Genomic DNA, 18,509 nt, shown 5'->3' with positions numbered 1-18,509 from the left:
CACTATTACGCAGAGCTAAGATGGCTGAGCTGGGTCTATCTCCCTGCAGTAAATGAGAAAGAAGTTTGCCATTTTTATCACCATGAAAAAGAAATTATCACGGACCTTTCAGTCTCCCAGTTGCTGGACCATGGCATCATAACGTATACATTTTTCTTCATATAACTTTTTGGCGAGTGGGGAGGGAGAGTGGCGAAGCGTTTGGTATGCTTACGTCAAGTCAAGCTGAACGGCTAGTCTCCGACTGGTGCTTTTTATTGCGAGTGGTATAGGATATTATATCACCCCGCTGAACCGCCTTGGCCGCCTGCCAAAACAAAAATGGGTCACTGGAATGGTCAGCATTATTAGATGCATAATCATTCCAAAATGTCTGTAAGGAATCTCTAAATTTAGTGGAGGATGCTAAATACCCCGGAAAATGCCAACAGCGAAAACTACCTGAGGAGATAGAAGGTTTAATTGTGAACCAAATCACAAGGTCGTCAGGTGGTAAACCCCCAAAGGCGGAATCATATGTTGAGGGACGTATTCACGGCCCGATTTGGGGAGAGATGTGTACTGAGCAAACCGCTCAGCACACATCTCTCCCCCCACTCAGCACAGCGCGATGTGTGCTGAGCGTGCAGGGGGAGATGGGGGGCCGCTCATTTCACCCAGCGGGTGAAATTAGCGACCTGCTAGATTGAGCATGCATGCAGACCAATCTAGCACCAGCGATAGCGATGCATGGGACCGCGCATCGCTATCGCTGTGGGGGTACACACGGAGTGATCACTACTTAAAATCTAAGCAATCTAGTCAGATTGCTTAAATTTTAAGCAGCGATCGCTCCGTGAGTACCCCCCTTTGTAACACAGATCCATACAATCAAATTAAGCATGTAACAAAGACCCTGAAGAAACAGATGATCGGAAACGGAGAGGTGAGAAAGAGAAAAAGGAGAAGACAGACAGAAAAGAGAAGGAGAAACAGAAGAGCAAAAGGTAGTAGCTGTGCACAGAACCCGTGCTATTATGCTATACCCAACTGAGAAGTACAGCAGGCCTGGATAACTATAGGCACTCAAACTCTAAGACAAAGAGGATATGGGTTAACAGAACAATAAGTGATGTAACTTGAATATATCAAAAATGCAGCGGGGAGATGACCCCAGTGTGTAAGTAACCAATATCGCAATTGTAACTTTGACTGAAAAAGAAAAACATGAAAAAACAATAAATGGGGAAATCCCCTAAAAAAACAAAACTAAAAAACAAACAAAAAACTGTTAACATAGTAGAACAGAACAGTCTACCATATAAAGAGCAGGCAAATGGTGATCAAAGAGCAACGCCAAATATCAAGAGTGGCAATATACTTTACGAAATAACACAGTTCTCTGGTCTAGCAGCATTTTAAGAGTCGGAGGGCGCGGAGGCACGTTCATCTAGGAATGCCAGTGCGTCTTGAGCTGTAGAGAAGTCCTTGAATTCCTTGCCGTTAAAGATGCGCAAACGAGCAGGGAACAGGAGGACGAATTTTATTTGAGAATGGATCAATTTGGAGCAAACTGGAGCCATTTCCTTCAGAGCCTGAGAAACCTCCGCGGAATATAGTCTTGGAATAGCAAAAGACGATGGAAATTCCACTCGATGCAGCCCATCTTCCGGCCAGCTGCCCACAATGCCATCTTATGAGCAGAGTTCAAGCAACGAAATAGGACTGTCCTCGGGCGAGGGGAGTCCCTAGGAGGGCCCAAACGATGTGCTCGAGGCATAGCATCAGAGATCCCCAGAAGCTGTGGCAGAGTAAATTGCAAGAATTGATCTAATTCCGGTCCACGAAGGCTTTCTGGAAGGCAGACAAGATCTAGATTATTACGATTTGACCTATTCTCAAGGTCATATACTTTGTTAAGCAACTGATGGTTTTGTTGCATCACCGACAGCATTTGTTCTTGCAATTCCGATATAGCTGGTTCGTGGTCTCCAAGCCTCAGAATGTCAGATTCCAGGTGGGATTTCAACTCCTTGACCTCCCTGGTAAACTTTAAAGCTTGTTGCTGTAGAATCGGAGCTATGGTATCTTTGATGGCCCACACCATGTCGTCGTAGAGCAACGGGAAAGAGGGGGCATCTGAGGTATTGGAAATAGTATGCGTAGCGGGTAGATACATTATGGTATGTAATGTTTCAAGGGAGGCACTGGTAGAGTCCGAGTCAGACGGATCATTGGAGAACCCAGCATCACCTTTTTTAGAAGGTGACATGCCTCAGAGTTGGTAATATTGTTCATAGTGAGCGCTTGAAACTACATCTCTATTGTATCTATATCTATAGGGGAAGGGGTAAACCCTATTTTTCCATAGCTGCTACTTGTAACAATTGTGCAGTCCTCTATCCCAAACTCTGTAAAACATAGATAAACTAAAAATAAAACATGTAGAGGTCCCCTCTATTTAATGGACCAGCACCGGGCCCTAGGAGTCAGCCTGGTTCTAAAAAATATGGGTGAAAAAAAAAAATTGTATTGGTCCCCCATATTTTTAGAACCAGCAAGGGGGATAATGCCACAGCCAGGAAACACTTTACAGGATCATGTGGCCAAAGCATTCAGCCCCCCCTAACTAGTCAGCAAAGGCCAGAGATTCCTAGGGAAGTGGGGACCACCCTCAATAAAGAGGTCTCCCTCTCCAGGGTACCCCAGGCCATTTCTGAAGCTCGGGGCTATCCCCCACACCCCTGGGCGGTGGGTGTGGGGTTGATAGACGTGCAAAAGGCAATATTGTCCTTTACATGGGACTACCTGCCCCTCATGCTGGTACTTGGAGAATCACAAAGTACCAGCATGCAGGGCATTAAAGGCACGCTGGTACCTATAGTCCCCCTATAATGGAAATATTAAAAATAAAGAATTTACTTACCGATAATTCTATTTCTCGTAGTCCGTAGTGGATGCTGGGGACTCCGTCAGGACCATGGGGATTAGCGGCTCCGCAGGAGACAGGGCACAAAAGTAAAAGCTTTAGGATCAGGTGGTGTGCACTGGCTCCTCCCCCTATGACCCTCCTCCAAGCCTCAGTTAGGATACTGTGCCCGGACGAGCGTACACAATAAGGAAGGATTTTGAATCCCGGGTAAGACTCATACCAGCCACACCAATCACACTGTACAACCTGTGATCTGAACCCAGTTAACAGCATGATAACAGCGGAGCCTCTGAAAAGATGGCTCACAACAATAATAACCCGATTTTTGTAACAATAACTATGTACAAATATTGCAGACAATCCGCACTTGGGATGGGCGCCCAGCATCCACTACGGACTACGAGAAATAGAATTATCGGTAAGTAAATTCTTATTTTCTCTAACGCCCTAAGTGGATGCTGGGGACTCCGTCAGGACCATGGGGATTATACCAAAGCTCCCAAACGGGCGGGAGAGTGCGGATGACTCTGCAGCACCGAATAAGAGAACTCCAGGTCCTCCTCAGACAGGGTGTGCCCCTGACCAAGTATCAGCTCGGCAAAGTTGTAAAGCAGAGACCCCTCGGGCAGCCGCCCAAGATGAGCCCACCTTCCTTGTGGAATGGGCATTTACATATTTTGGCTGTGGCAGGCCTGCCACAGAATGTGCAAGCTGAATTGTACTACACATCCAACTAGCAATCGTCTGCTTAGAAGCAAGAGCACCCAGTTTGTTGGGTGCATACAGGATAACAGCAAGTCCGTTTTCCTGACTCCAGCCGTCCTGGAAACTATATTTTCAGGGCCCTGACAACATCTAGCAACTTGGAGTCCTCCAAGTCCCTAGTAGCCGCAGGTACCACAATAAGCTGGTTCAGGTGAAACACTGACACCACCTTAGGGAGAAACTGGGGATGAGTCCGCAGCTCTGCCCTGTCCGAATGGACAATCAGATATGGGCTTTTTTGAGACAAACGCCGCCAATTCTGACACTCGCCTGGCCGAGGCCAGGGCCAACAGCATGGTCACTCTACCTGTGAGATATTTCAAATCCACAGGTTTGAGCGGTTTAAACCAATGTGATTTTAGGAATCCCAGAACTACGATGAGATCCCACAGTGCCACTGGAGGCACAAAAGGGGGTTGTATCTGCAGTACTCCCTTGACAAACTTCTGGACTTCAGGAACTGAAGCCAATTCTTTCTGGAAGAAAATCGACAGGGCCGAAATTTGAACCTTAATGGACCCCAATTTGAGGCCCATAGACACTCCTGTTTGCAGGAAATTCAGGAAACGACCGAGTTGAAATTTCTTCATGGGGCCTTCCTGGCCTCACACCACGCAACATATTTCCGCCACATGTGGTGATAATGTTGTGCGGTCACCTCCTTCCTGGCTTTGACCAGGGTAGGAATGACCTCTTCCGGAATGCCTTTTTCCCTTAGGATCCGGCGTTCAACCGCCATGCCGTCAAACGCAGCCGCGGTAAGTCTTGGAACAGACATGGTACTTGCTGAAGCAAGTCCCTTCTTAGTGGCAGAGGCCATGAGTCCTCTGTGAGTATCTCTTGAAGTTCCGGGTACCAAGTCCTTCTTGGCCAATCCGGAGCCACGAGTATAGTTCTTACTCCTCTACGTCTTATAATTCTCAATACCTTGGGTATGAGAAGCAGAGGAGGGAAGACATACACCGACTGGTACACCCACGGTGTTACCAGAAACGTCCACCGCTATTGCCTGAGGGTCTTTTGACCTGGCGCAATACTTGTCCAGTTTTTTGTTCAGGCGGGACGCCATCATGTCCACCTTTGGTCTTTTCCAACGGTTCACAATCATGTGGAAGACTTCCCGATGAAGTCACCACTCTCCCGGGTGGAGGTTGTGCCTGCTGAGGAAGTCTGCTTCCCAGTTGTCCACTCCCGGAATGAACACTGCTGACAGTGCTATCACATGATTTTCCGCCCAGCGAAAAATCCTTGCAGTTTCTGCCATTGCCCTCCTGCTTCTTGTGCCGCCCTGTCTGTTTACGTGGGCGACTGCCGTGATGTTGTCCCACTGGATCAATACCGGCTGACCTTGAAGCAGAGGTCTTGCTAAGCTTAGAGCATTGTAAATTGCCCTTAGCTCCAGTATATTTATGTGGAGAAAAATCTCCAGACTTGATCACACTCCCTGGAAATTTTTTCCCTGTGTGACTGCTCCCCAGCCTCTCAGGCTGGCCTCCGTGGTCACCAGCATCCAATCCTGAATGCCGAATCTGCGGCCCTCTAGAAGATGAGCACTCTGTAACCACCACAGGAGAGACACCCTTGTCCTTGGAGATAGGGTTATCCGCTGATGCATCTGAAAATGCGATCCGGACCATTTGTCCAGCAGATCCCACTGAAAAGTTCTTGCGTGGAATCTGCCGAATGGAATCGCTTCGTAATAAGCCACCATTTTTCCCAGGACTCTTGTGCAATGATGCACTGACACTGTTCCTGGTTTTAGGAGGTTCCTGACTAGCTCGGATAACTCCCTGGCTTTCTCCTCCGGGAGAAACACCTTTTTCTGGACTGTGTCCAGAACCATCCCTAGGAACAGCAGACGTGTCGTCGGAAACGGCTGTGATTTTGGATATTTAGAATCCACCCGTGCTGTCGTAGAACTACTTGAGATAGTGCTACTCCGACTTCCAACTGTTCTCTGGACCTTGCCCTTATCAGGAGATCGTCCAAGTAAGGGATAATTAAGACGCCTTTTCTTTGAAGAAGAATCATCATTTTGGCCATTACTTTGGTAAAGACCCGGGGTGCCGTGGACAATCCAAACGGCAGCGTCTGAAACGGATAGTAACAGTTCCGTACCACGAACCTGAGGTACCCTTGGTGAGAAGGGCAATTTGGGACATGGAGGTAAGCATCCTTGATGTCCAGGGACACCATATAGTCCCCTTCTTCCTGGTTCGCTATCACTGCTCTGAGTGACTCCATCTTGATTTGAACCTTTGTATGTAAGTGTTCAAAGATTTCCCATTTAGAATAGGTCTCACCGAGCCGTCTGGCTTCAGTACCACAATATAGTGTGGAATAATACCCCTTTCCTTGTTGTAGGAGGGGTACTTTGATTATCACCTGCTGGGAATACAGCTTGTGAATTGTTTCCAATACTGCCTCCCTGTCGGAGGAAGACGTTGGTAAAGCAGACATCAGGAGCCTGCGAGGGGGAGACGTCTCAAATTTCCAGTCTGTACCCCTGGGATACTACTTGTAGGATCCAGGGGTCCACTTGCGAGTGAGCCCACTACGCGCTGAAACTCTTGAGACGACCCCCCACCGCACTTGAGTCCGCTTGTACGGCCCCAGCGTCATGCTGAGGACTTGGCAGAAGCTGTGGAGGGCTTCTGTTCCTGGGAATGGGCTGCCTGCTGCAGTCTTCTTCCCTTTCCTCTATCCCTGGGCAGATATGACTGGCCTTTTGCCCGCTTGCCCTTATGGGGACGAAAGGACTGAGGCTGAAAAGACGGTGTCTTTTTCTGCTGAGATGTGATTTGGGGTAAAAAAGGTGGATTTTCCAGCTGTTGCCGAGGCCACCATGTCCGATGGACCGACCCCAAATAACTCCTCCCCTTTATACGGCAATACTTCCATGTGCCGTTTGGAATCTGCATCACCTGACCACTGTCGTGTCCATAAACATCTTCTGGCAGATATGGACATCGCACTTACTCTTGATGCCAGAGTGCAAATATCCCTCTGTGCATCTCGCATATATAGAAATGCATCCTTTAAATGCTCTATAGTCAATAAAATACTGTCCCTGTCAAGGGTATCAATATTTTCAGTCAGGGAATCCGACCAAGCCACCCCAGCGCTGCACATCCAGGCTGAGGCGATCGCTGGTCGCAGTATAACACCAGTATGTGTGTATATACCTTTTTAGGATATTTTCCAGCCTCTCAGCTGGCTCCTTGAGGGCGGCCCTATCTGGAGACGGTACCGCCACTTGTTTTGATAAGCGTGTGAGCGCCTTATCCACCCTAAAGGGTGTTTCCCAACGCGCCCTAACTTCTGGCGGGAAAGGGTATACCGCCAATAATTTTCTATCGGGGGAAACCCACGCATCATCACACACTTCATTTAATTTATCCGATTCAGGAAAAACTACAGGTAGTTTTTTCACACCCCACATAATACCCTTCTTGTGGTACTTGTAGTATCAGAAATATGTAACACCTCCTTCATTGCCCTTAACATGTAACGTGTGGCCCTAAAGGAAAATACGTTTGTTTCTTCACCGTCGACACTGGAGTCAGTGTCCGTGTCTGTGTCGACCGACTGAGGTAAATGAGCGTTTTACAGCCCCTGACGGTGTTTGAGACGCCTGGACAGGTACTAATTTGTTTGCCGGCCGTCTCATGTCGTCAACCGACCTTGCAGCGTGTTGACATTATCACGTAATTCCTTAAATAAGCCATCCATTCCGGTGTCGACTCCCTAGAGAGTGACATCACCATTTCAGGCAATTGCTCCGCCTCCTCACCAACATCGTCCTCATACATGTCGACACACACGTACCGACACACAGCACACACACAGGGAATGCTCTGATAGAGGACAGGACCCCACTAGCCCTTTGGGGAGACAGAGGGAGAGTTTGCCAGCACACACCAAAAACGCTATAATTATACAGGGACAACCTTTATATAAGTGTTTTTCCCTTATAGCATTTTAATATATATCGTCCTCCTATATCGTCCTCCTATATAAGGAGGGCTTGGACGATGACCCTCTAGCAACGGACCCTGACACGTTATACCGCCATTGGTTGAAACTTAAACAAAAGGAATGCGATTTCCTATACCACGGCATCAGTCTGTCAGACTATTATAAGAATAAATGGATACCTAGGGGATTTCGCATCCATAACACCCCCACTATAGGGAGACACGACATAGCCTTCTGCCGGAAATGGGTATCTATACTAAATAAATGCTCGTTGGACTTACTTCTATTGGTAATAGAAGAATCCACTAAGGAGCTGGCATCAACTAAGCAAAAGATCGCCGCATTTGAGGAGACCCACAAGACCACATTATTGGCAGAATCGGATAATACATGGCGCACCAAGATGACGGCACAAATGGAAAAATATAGGAAAGACCTTATAGCATTTAAAAAGGAGAAGCTTTACAAAGTCCAGCAGGACTATGAGCTCAGACGTGTATACCCGTGGGCAAGTAATAACAAACCCTACAGGGAAAGAATTAAATACTTCAGGAAGCGAGGACAACCGTTCAGACAAGGAGAGTCAGAGGACTCTAGTGCCTCACAGAATGAGAATGAGCAACAACCAACTAATGAGGAGGGCCGCCCTTTAGGGCTACAGACCCGAACCACTCTATATGCCCCACCGACAAAAGGAAGAGGCCGACAAGGAGGGCGAGGCAGAACGAGAGGGGCCACAAGCAGGCGACCGCCACGCCGGTAGAGAATCTGGTTTTCAACCTATCCACAACTCCATTGACAGAGATTGAAAATAAAGTACTATCAAGAGGTCTGACTTTTGTACCTACAGCTAAAATGGATGCCTTCCAATGGAAGCTGGATGTCTATAAATTAAACAGGACATTGAGATTAAAAGATCATTTCTCTAGAACCCCGCATGTCCCTGGAACAAGGGGTGAAGATATACCGGAACAGCTTAAAAGAATTTTACCTAGGTCAAAGTTTGACCCTATTACACAAAATCCATCAATAAAGACATTCACCAGATTATTGGAGAATGAAGGTGCACGAGTGGCAAATGTAAAAACCACACATAATAACCTTTCTTACGAAGAAAGACAGGCACTCAAATCCCTGTCGCAACGCTCGGACATCATAATTCGCCCAGCGGATAAGGGGGGAGCGGTGGTGTTACAGGACTTGGCGGACTATAAAACCGAATGTGAACGCCAACTGAGGGATAACGTAACATATGAACCACTACCCCGAGACCCAACAGAAATATACAAGCGGGAAGTGGATGAGGTGTTAACAGATGCTCAACAGCAGGACATTATCTCCACAGAATTACAAAGAGCATTAATGGTGGAATTCCCCATTGCCCCCCTCTATTATGTGGTCCCAAAGATCCACAAGAGCCTTCAAACCCCCCCAGGGAGGCCGATAATATCGGCATCTGGATCCCTCTTTGAACCGATATCTATTTATCTGGACTCACTGATTAACCCATGCATACAGGGCATACCGTCCTACTTGAAGGACACTAATATGTTGTTGCTTACCTTGAATTCTTTAGCATTGCCAACTGAAGAAATTATCATGTGTAGTGCAGATGTGACAAGCCTCTACACCTGCATCCCCCATGATGCAGGTGTGCAGGCGGTCAGGGATCTTATATCTGATAACCCTTTATACAAAGGACCGTCTGTTCAATTTGTGCTGCAACTCCTAAAATTGGTACTGACAAAAAACTATTTTTATTATAATGGTCAATTCTTCTTACAACGCACTGGCTGTGCGATGGGGTCCTCAGTGGCCCCATCGTACGCCAATGCGTATATGTACGCAGTGGAGAAATTATTGTTTAATGTTGGGAATGAGTTAAATCCTCAGATACTAATGTATCGTAGATTCATAGATGATTTAATAATCTTCTGGATAGGTTCTGAGGAGAACTTAAAGGAGTTGTTAGATTTACATAACAACTCTCCAAGTAATGTTAAATTCACGTATAAAACAAGCACCACTGAAATTCAATATTTAGATGTGGATATACACATAGTGGGGAAAGAACTCACCACGTCCCTTTATAGAAAAAGCACTGATAGAAATACTCTCCTGCAATATGAGAGTTTTCACCCTTTGCCTTTAAGAAAAAGCCTGCCCTATTCGCAGCTACTGAGAGCAAAAAGAATAACATCTAAACCCGAGCATGTGGAACCAGCACTCAACACAATGGTTGAGAGGTTCAGACAGAGGGGATATAATAAAGATCAACTAACACAAATTAAAAATAGAGTGATGGACATCCCCAGATCCACACTATTACAACCTAAGCCCAAACAAATACAAAGTGGGACAAGCATACCATGGCCCAATCGGTATAATATACATAGTGAGAATCTCACAAAAAGGGCCAAGAATTGGTGGCCCATTATTAATTCTGATAAAGACCTGCCAACACTTCAGGGTTCAAAACTCATGCCCAGTTATATGAGGAACCGTAATCTAAAAGACAAGGTTGTCAAGTTAGACATAACGGGCATGGACAAGAAAAAGCCAACACACTTCTTGACCAGGAAACCGGGGTGTTTTAGATGCCTCGGTTGTACAACATGCAGATCCATGGTAGCTAGCCCCACATTCCCTCATCCACACACTGGAAAGAAATTCCAGATAAGGCATGCGGTCACGTGTACGACCACATATGTAATTTACCTTCTAACGTGCCCTTGTGGGCTATCATATGTGGGCAAAACACAGCGCCAATTTCGGGAGCGCATGGCGATGCACCGTATGGCAATAAGACAGGCAATAGAATCAGGTAATAGCGATCAGCCTGTGGCCAGGCACTTTGCCTTAGCGAAACATAGCATGGCAACACTGAGGAGCATCATCATTGACCACATACCAGCACTACCCAGGGGTGGTAACCGTGCTAAAATCTTACTTAGAAGGGAATGTAGGTGGATCTTCATGCTGAATACGCTGGCACCTAAGGGGTTAAACGAAAATTTGGGCTTACAGTGCTACTTGTAGGGGGGTAAATAATAACCAGTGCAATAATATAGTAAAGTGGTATAAGACAATACTTGGATACATAACATATGGACTGCCTTATTATACGGGACAAACGTAGTGATCTAGTTCCCTATATGTTGGTAATGTTACGCGGTAGAAAAAAGAATATTGCACCTAATACTAATCAAAGAAAGATCATAAATCATCCCTACATCCTATATGTGATGAATATTTCCAGTTTTTATCATGCGGATTGCTTTTTAAATGTTCGTACTTTGTTGTGTTGTCAGGTTGCTAGGCAACTGAGAATATGTGAGACCGCGACTCGGCGCCGCCTGGTGACGTCGGGAACCAGTGACGTCAATCATGAGCGCACGGACCCGGCTGCACCGAGCGGCGTGGAACAGGTGAGGTAACTTATGCAATCTGTGTACATGTTAGATAGGGTATAAATGTTTGTATTCATGTATGTTACTTGGTGTATGATTGTCCCTGACGACGGGCGCGAGCCCGAAACGTAGGATTAAAGGACATTATTTGAAACTTTAAAGTCTGGAGAGTGCCGCCCATCCTTCTTGCCTACTATAATAGGGTTGCTAACCCAGGGAGGGCACCAGAGCGAGCATATAAGGAGACCATAATATACTGAGTGCCGGATTGAACCGCATTTATATATATATATATATATATATATATATATATATATATATATATATATATATATATATATATATATATATATATATATATATATATATATATATATATATATATATACACACATATCGCCAAATAAGTGCCCCCCCTCTCTGTTTTAACCCTGTTTCTGTAGTGCAGTGCAGGGGAGAGCCTGGGAGCCTTCCCACCAGCATTTCTGTGAGGGAAAATGGCGCTGTGTGCTGAGGAGAATAGGCCCCGCCCCCTTTTCGGCGGGCTTCTTCTCCTGTTTTTCTGAGACCTGGCAGGGGTTAAATACATCCATATAGCCCCCAGGGGCTATATGTGATGTATTTTTAGCCAGAATAAGGTACTATCATTGCTGCCCAGGGCGCCCCCCCCAGCGCCCTGCACCCTCAGTGACCGCTGCTATGAAGTGTGCTGACAACAATGGCGCACAGCTGCAGTGCTGTGCGCTACCTTATGAAGACTGAAGAGTCTTCTGCCGCCGTTTCTGGATCTCTTCACTTTTCGGCATCTGCAAGGGGGTCGGCGGCGCGGCTCCGGGACGAACCCCAGGGTGAGACCTGTGTTCCGACTCCCTCTGGAGCTAATGGTGTCCAGTAGCCTAAGAAGCCAATCCATCCTGCACGCAGGTGAGTTCACTTCTCTCCCCTAAGTCCCTCGTAGCAGTGAGCCTGTTGCCAGCAGGACTCACTGAAAATAAAAAACTTTTACTCTAAGCAGCTCTTTAGGAGAGCCACCTAGATTGCACCCTTCTCGGCCGGGCACAAAAATCTAACTGAGGCTTGGAGGAGGGTCATAGGGGGAGGAGCCAGTGCACACCACCTGATCCTAAAGCTTTTACTTTTGTGCCCTGTCTCCTGCGGAGCCGCTAATCCCCATGGTCCTGACGGAGTCCCCAGCATCCACTTAGGACGTTAGAGAAATAAAAAAATACAACTGACGTATTCGCCTGGTGGGATGGCGGCCATATAGCTCTTTTGCGCGGTCGCCAACCCAACAGGGCTTCAGACGTCTTCACCTGGCGGCCATATAGCGCTTTTGCGTGGCTGGAAACCCAGCAGGGCTTCTGATGTCTACACCTGGCTCTCACCAGGGCTTCCGGCGTCTTCACTTAGGGAGCAGCAGCCTGTAAGCTGCTGCCTCTCCCCAGGGCTTCTGTTCTGATGTCTTCACCTAGTGGGCAGTAGTCTTTAAGCTCTTCTGCATGGCCACTGCCCACCAGGACTTCATTTCTCTTCTATCTTCAGGAGCTCTTCCCTGCTCCTCCCCGGCCGACGGACTGCAACACCTCGTGCTCACTTCTATAAGCCAGCCTCGAGAAGGCGAGGCGATGACGTGGCGAGAGATTGGCTCGCGGCGGCCTTCTTGGATTTCAAAGAGGTCTCTGCTACGCCATTTTTGAAACTGGTAAATGCTTCAAAGTGTGATTTCATGGCTGACAGGGACTGGATCTACGATCCAAGCCTGCCTCCGCCCGCTACTGCCCCCTATGCCGGGTCTCAAAGTGTGCCTGCTCATCAAACGTGATGAGCAGGCACTAATTCTTTATCATTTGTGGATATTTTTATAAAATAAATTAAAACCTTTAATTGTGTGGAACTGGGGGGAGAGGGGGGATGAAGGGGGAGTGGGAGAACATGTAATATAATATTGCTGTCCAGGGCTTCCATCCATTAACTGTGGTGCTATGAAGTTACTGAAAGACCTGGACAACAATATAGGAAATTGTACTGTAAACAGTGTGTGTGAGTTTACTGTAGTAACTAAACACTTACATGCACTGACACACTGCAGATGACACTCTCTCTCACTCCCTGTGCAGCAGTGACAGTGATAGCCGGATGCAGTCACTGTCAGGGCTGAACCTGAAGCCCAGTGCCCAATCACAGTAACAGGGGCGTGCTTTCATATGGCTGAAAGCACGTCCCTGCTGCTCTGAGGCACTTGTATAGGTGCCGCATCTAGTGCATTTTTTAATGGGCTTTTGCAGCCCTCTCCTTGGCCCCGCCCCCCCAAGCTTCCGGACATTACAACGGACAGCGAGAGGCTCCTCTTGTGCCGCAGAAAATGGCAGAAATCAACTTAAACAGGTATTTATGCTCTAAAATGATTAACATAATATAAAGCAGATACTTATGACACAGAATGTGTCATAAGTATCTGCTTTGTATTATTTTAATCATTAATGACAGGCACTGCCTCCCCTGACTGCACGTCCCTGCAACCGTTGTCCACATCCTACCTAGCTTGTTGGTTTACAGCTCTATTATTCGAAAAAAAATCTGTCTTCTGTTCCACTGATGTCATGTTTTACTGTTACTTTGAATATTCCCTGAACAGCATTGCACAAACTATATGGCACTTTAAAAATGAAACAACATAACATACATACCTTTTGTTAAGTGTGGGTGGCATTATAAAAAGAGGGAGCACTGTACTACTTTTCCTCATATGTCCACTTTACATGAATTTCTTAGTAAATGACTAAAGCCAGGTACAATTTGCCATATTAAGTGGCAAATCATCTAGTGTGTACCCGCAATAACCCCCGGGTCGTTAACTATATCTTCTGGTTGGCCGTGCTGCACGGCCGTCGACAAACTAGAAGGTATCGTTAAAGAGGATATGCTGCTAAATACAGCATGGCATGTTATATTGTGCAGTTTATATGGGCGGCACGATATGTCAGCCCACTGGCTGTCGTATTGGCCAGGAACACATCGTTCTGATAAGTACCCGTCCTGAGGGTCCCATTTACTTAGAGAGATATTAAGTGCAGAGGGAAACTACCAACCAACTCCTGTGATTTTTCAAACATAACCTGTAACATGGAATTTAGGAGTTGATTGGCTGGTACTTTATCTCTCTCCAAGGCTTAGTACACAGACCCCTAATTAACACAACACATCCTTAAGTTGTACTTCACATAATATCCGCACCTTGAGTAGCCACTTGTTGTAGAAAGTAATCCCAATGGAGAAGGAGTAATAGAAAAGGACCAGTCCCACCGTGAGAAGAATCTTCCATATTATGGCCCAGCAAGGTAAACTCATCTTCCTAGCCACACCAATAGTTTGCTTCATTACAATGTATGCAAGAACGAGGCATCTGAGAAACAGAGTGAAATCAAATTAGCCGATTGCTAGTACTGATCCTGTGTCCAAACACCTCTCTAATATTTTGACATGTCATATATATCATCCAAGTGTTAGCCTATTATACGTTCTGTCCTGTTTGTCCTGGTTAGTCAGTCCTTCCCAGCATTCCTTGGAAGGGGCAATACCACATTTTTAATTCTTCATACCTAGATGCTTTGAAAATTTTGAACAAAGTGAGAGCCATGTAGTTATGCGTCAGCACACAATAGGGTGGGTGCAATGGGCCACACCATAGACACAAAACAGCAGGTGATTGAGTAGGGGAAAGTATAAGGCCCTTATAAAACATCAAATTCTGACAGCAGTGTCCAAATGAGTAGTCACATCATAGGGGGTATTCAATTAGTGACATTTTTTTGACCAGTCAAAAAAAAGCGACACTTAATTGAATACCCCCCCCCCCCCCCCACCTATTACTGCTATTTCCAGCTGATAGAGGAGCTAAACAATGAAAAGTCACTGTTACAGTAATCGACTGTAGTCTAGTATCAAAAAGTGACTCCAACACATGGATGGAGTAAACATACAGAACACAAACAATTTAGCTATCTACCCTGTCCATAATGTCAGGGAAAAAAATCATTAGATTGAACAGACATGAACATCAACAACATCTCATGGAACGTGGAGTACTAGCATCTCCATGTCAGATAACTTACCCAAAGTGTGTCCACACTTTGAGGTTTCCTTTAGCATCTGCAGATTTTCCCTCATAAGAGTAATGTGGATAGTAACAGCTGACTTCAGGTTATACTCTGGAGTGAAAGCTCCCCTTCTTGTGCTTACATAAACTTTTCATTTACTTAGAGATCCTGTTTTATAATCTTTATTTGTCTGCCAGCCCTGAAGCCTTTTAGATATATGGGCTGTGATCCAGGGCTTGTACTATGTCCCATGAATATATCTAATATTTGTTATCAGTGTTTGCAACAGCTGGGCCGTATACAGCGATTCTCTAGGTATTAGTGCATTTATTGCAACAAATAACAGTAACATTATGGGTGCACTGTGCCAGGACAAAGAGTTGCCGCCCGAAACACTGAGCACAATCACAATTTCCCCCTTCCATACAGATTACAGATACCACTCTGGCCATTACTATCTCCTATACTGCGCAGTTTCCTTAGAGAAGACTATGCGGAGCATCGTGGGAGGATTCAGTGACCCTGTGTCACTCTCGTTTCGCCATCTCTGTAGTGTCTCCAGGTGGCTTTTTAATTAAATGTGTGTCTCCATATTTATGAAGACTCTGGCAGGAAGCAATGATGCTACTGTCACGAACGCCCAGACCATGCATACAGTTGCCCATACACTTGTGTGATTTGAGACGATTTCAACAGATCTGACCGAGAAATCGGATGAAAAGTGGCAAATCGCAGGTGTTTTACCTCCGATTCCGATGGCGGTACTGCGCTCATCGGATTGGAGTGGGAGAAAGCAAGGGCTGTACTATACATTCGTCAGATCCCAGAGCCTTGGCTGGGATCGCATTCGATACATTGTATGCAAAAGGTCTGCATACGATGTATCGTATGTGATCCTGCCGCGCGGGAAGCTCAAGGGAATCCTGTGTGACTTCTCCCCTTGGTGAAGTCACGCAAGTATATGGGGACCATAACATTAACACATTACTTTATTAAAGTATATATACCAGACAGGTATAGTTATACGAAGACATAACCGAGGCTTTCAAATATCGATCCACTGAGCCAGTGCTTCTCAAACTCGCTTAACACACACTAACAGCCCAGGATTTAAGTATGTCATGTTTGAGCACAGGTGACTTAGGGGCAGATTTATTAAGCCTGGTGAAGTGATAAAGTGGAGGGTGATAAAGCACCAGCCAATCAGCTCCTAACTTCCATGTTACAGGCTGGGTTTGAAAAATGACAGTTAGAAGCTGACTGGCTGGTGCGTTATCAGCTTGCACTTTATCACTTCACCAGGCTTAATAAATCTGCCCCTGTATTAGCACCTCAGTCATTTTGATTTAACGTTTTGTGCTCAAGCACCTCGATGTTTGGGTATCTTGAGGAAAGAGGCTGAGAAGCACTGTGTTGAGCTATGCGTATTCCTCTATGCTGTTTTGAAACAACAAGTTAGGAAAAAGAGGCCAACATTTTAAATCAATGGTGGTTATCAAATGACTTAAAACTTGTGGCTTTTTTGGGACATAGGTGTATTTGGTAATGGCAACTGAGCTAAACGGATGATCTTCAGTGTAAATGCTGTGAGAATAAGGACATCTTCCAAAAGCAACAATGTTAACTAAATTGATATTAAACAATATGGTCATTTTCAAAAATTTACAAAGAATGATGAAGATAAGGAGATTTACCATGGTTAAATCTTTCTGCGAGGTACACTGGATTCCACAGGTAATACATCGGGGTGTAGAGTTGGATCTTGATCCGAGGCACCAAAAGGCTAAAGCTTTGACTGTTCCCAGGATGCATTGCAACGCCTCCTCTATAACCACGCCTCCAGGCACTGGCGCTCAGTTTCGTTAACCAGTCCAATGCAGTAGTAGGTAAAAGTCGGTAGATGTTAGTCACTAGAACCACATTCTCACGACAGGAGAAGGGACTAGCGGCTAATGCCATACAAACCCAAAAGAAGCTAAGTGCATCAGGGTGGGCGCCCTGTGGAATCCAGTGCACCTCGCAGAAAGATTTAATCATGGCAAGTCTACCATAAATCTCCGTTTCTGTAGCGGGGTACACTGGGATTCCACAGGGACTACATCTGGGAGGTCCTAAAGCAGTTTCTCATGGGAGGGGAGGCACCGTAGCGGGCACAAGAACCCGGCATCCAAAGGAAGCATCCTGGGAGGCGGAAGTATCGAAGAGGAAGAGGGAGAGGAGAGGAGGAGGAAACAAAAAGGGAATCTGACCTCCTGAGGGAGGCAGTCCTCTCTACATAAGTACGGAGAGCCCGTACCAAATCCAAAGACCACTCTTTGGAGGACAAACCAGAAGAGATAAAAGGCCGGAGCCACAATCTCTTGGTTAAGATTAAAAGATACCACCTTAGGTAGATAACCAGGGCGAGTTTGAAGAACTGCCCGGTCACGGTGAAAAATCAGAAAGAGTGGACGACAGGACAAAGTGTCTAAGTCCGACACCCTCCTAGCAGAGGCAATAGCCAGTAAAAACACGACCTTAAGTGTTAGACATTTAAGATCCACAGACTCAAGAGGTTCAAATGGAGACTCTTGTAGGCCATTTAAAACATCGGACAGATCCCATGGAGCCACAGGAGGGACATAGGGAGGCTGAATCCGTAAAACACCCTGAGTGAAAGTATGAACGTCAGGAATAGACGCAATTTTCCTCTGAAACTACACCGACAAGGCAGATATATGAACCTTGAGGCCAGACGAAGGACTAACTCTAGGCTTTGTTGCAGAAAAGCCAACAGCCTTGAAGTTCTGAATGAATAGGCATCATACTTCTTAGCAGCGTACCATGTGAAGCAAGAGTTCCAGACCCTGTATTTAATCCATTCAGAAGCAGGTTTGCAGGCCTTCAACACAGTTTGAATAACCGCCTCAGAGAATGCTTTGGCCCTCAGGAGTGAAGCTTCAAGAGCCACGCCGTCAAAGCCAGTCTGGCCAAGTCAGGATAGACACAAGGTCCCTGAACGAGGAGGTCTGGGCATTGAGAAAGTAGAAGAGGACGCTCTATCGATAGACCCTGCAGGTCTGAGAACCAATGCCGTCTGGGCCACGCTGGAGCGACTAGAAGTAGTAATGCTCTTTCTTGCTTGAACTTCCGTTGCACCCTGGGCAGGAGCGATACTGGAGGAAACATGTATGGCAGCCGAAGGTTCCATGGAATTGCCAGTGCGTCCACGAACGCTGCTTGAGGATCCCTTGTCCTTGATCCGAAGACCGGAACCTTGCGATTGTGTTGACGCCATCAGGTCTATATCTGGTAGGCCCCACTTGTCCACTAGGAGTTGAAAGACTTCCAGATGAAGACTCCACTCTC

The 18,509-nt window shown here is 46.2% G+C and overlaps 1 protein-coding gene across 15 annotated transcripts in view; it reads right to left on the bottom strand.

Annotated features, from left to right (window-relative positions):
• Positions 1-18,509, bottom strand: part of SLC35C2 (solute carrier family 35 member C2) — a 199,300-nt gene that overhangs the window by 110,581 nt on the left and 70,210 nt on the right. For 6 of the 15 annotated variants that reach the window (XM_063960497.1, XM_063960503.1, XM_063960500.1 and 3 more), the window contains exon 4: positions 14,299-14,467. The exons of 1 other annotated variant lie outside the window; for it this stretch is intronic. In XM_063960497.1, coding sequence (XP_063816567.1) covers positions 14,299-14,442 — 144 coding nt within the window. In that variant the 5' untranslated portion in view covers positions 14,443-14,467. 8 more of the 15 variants (XM_063960505.1, XM_063960506.1, XM_063960493.1 and 5 more) reach the window with 6 other exon arrangements.

This window comes from Pseudophryne corroboree, chromosome 3 (assembly GCF_028390025.1).
Source record: "Pseudophryne corroboree isolate aPseCor3 chromosome 3, aPseCor3.hap2, whole genome shotgun sequence".
NCBI classification, from domain to species: domain Eukaryota; kingdom Metazoa; phylum Chordata; class Amphibia; order Anura; family Myobatrachidae; genus Pseudophryne; species Pseudophryne corroboree.
The sequence above is the reverse complement of the archived record's forward strand: the minus strand, read 5'-3'. Positions and strand labels throughout refer to the sequence as shown.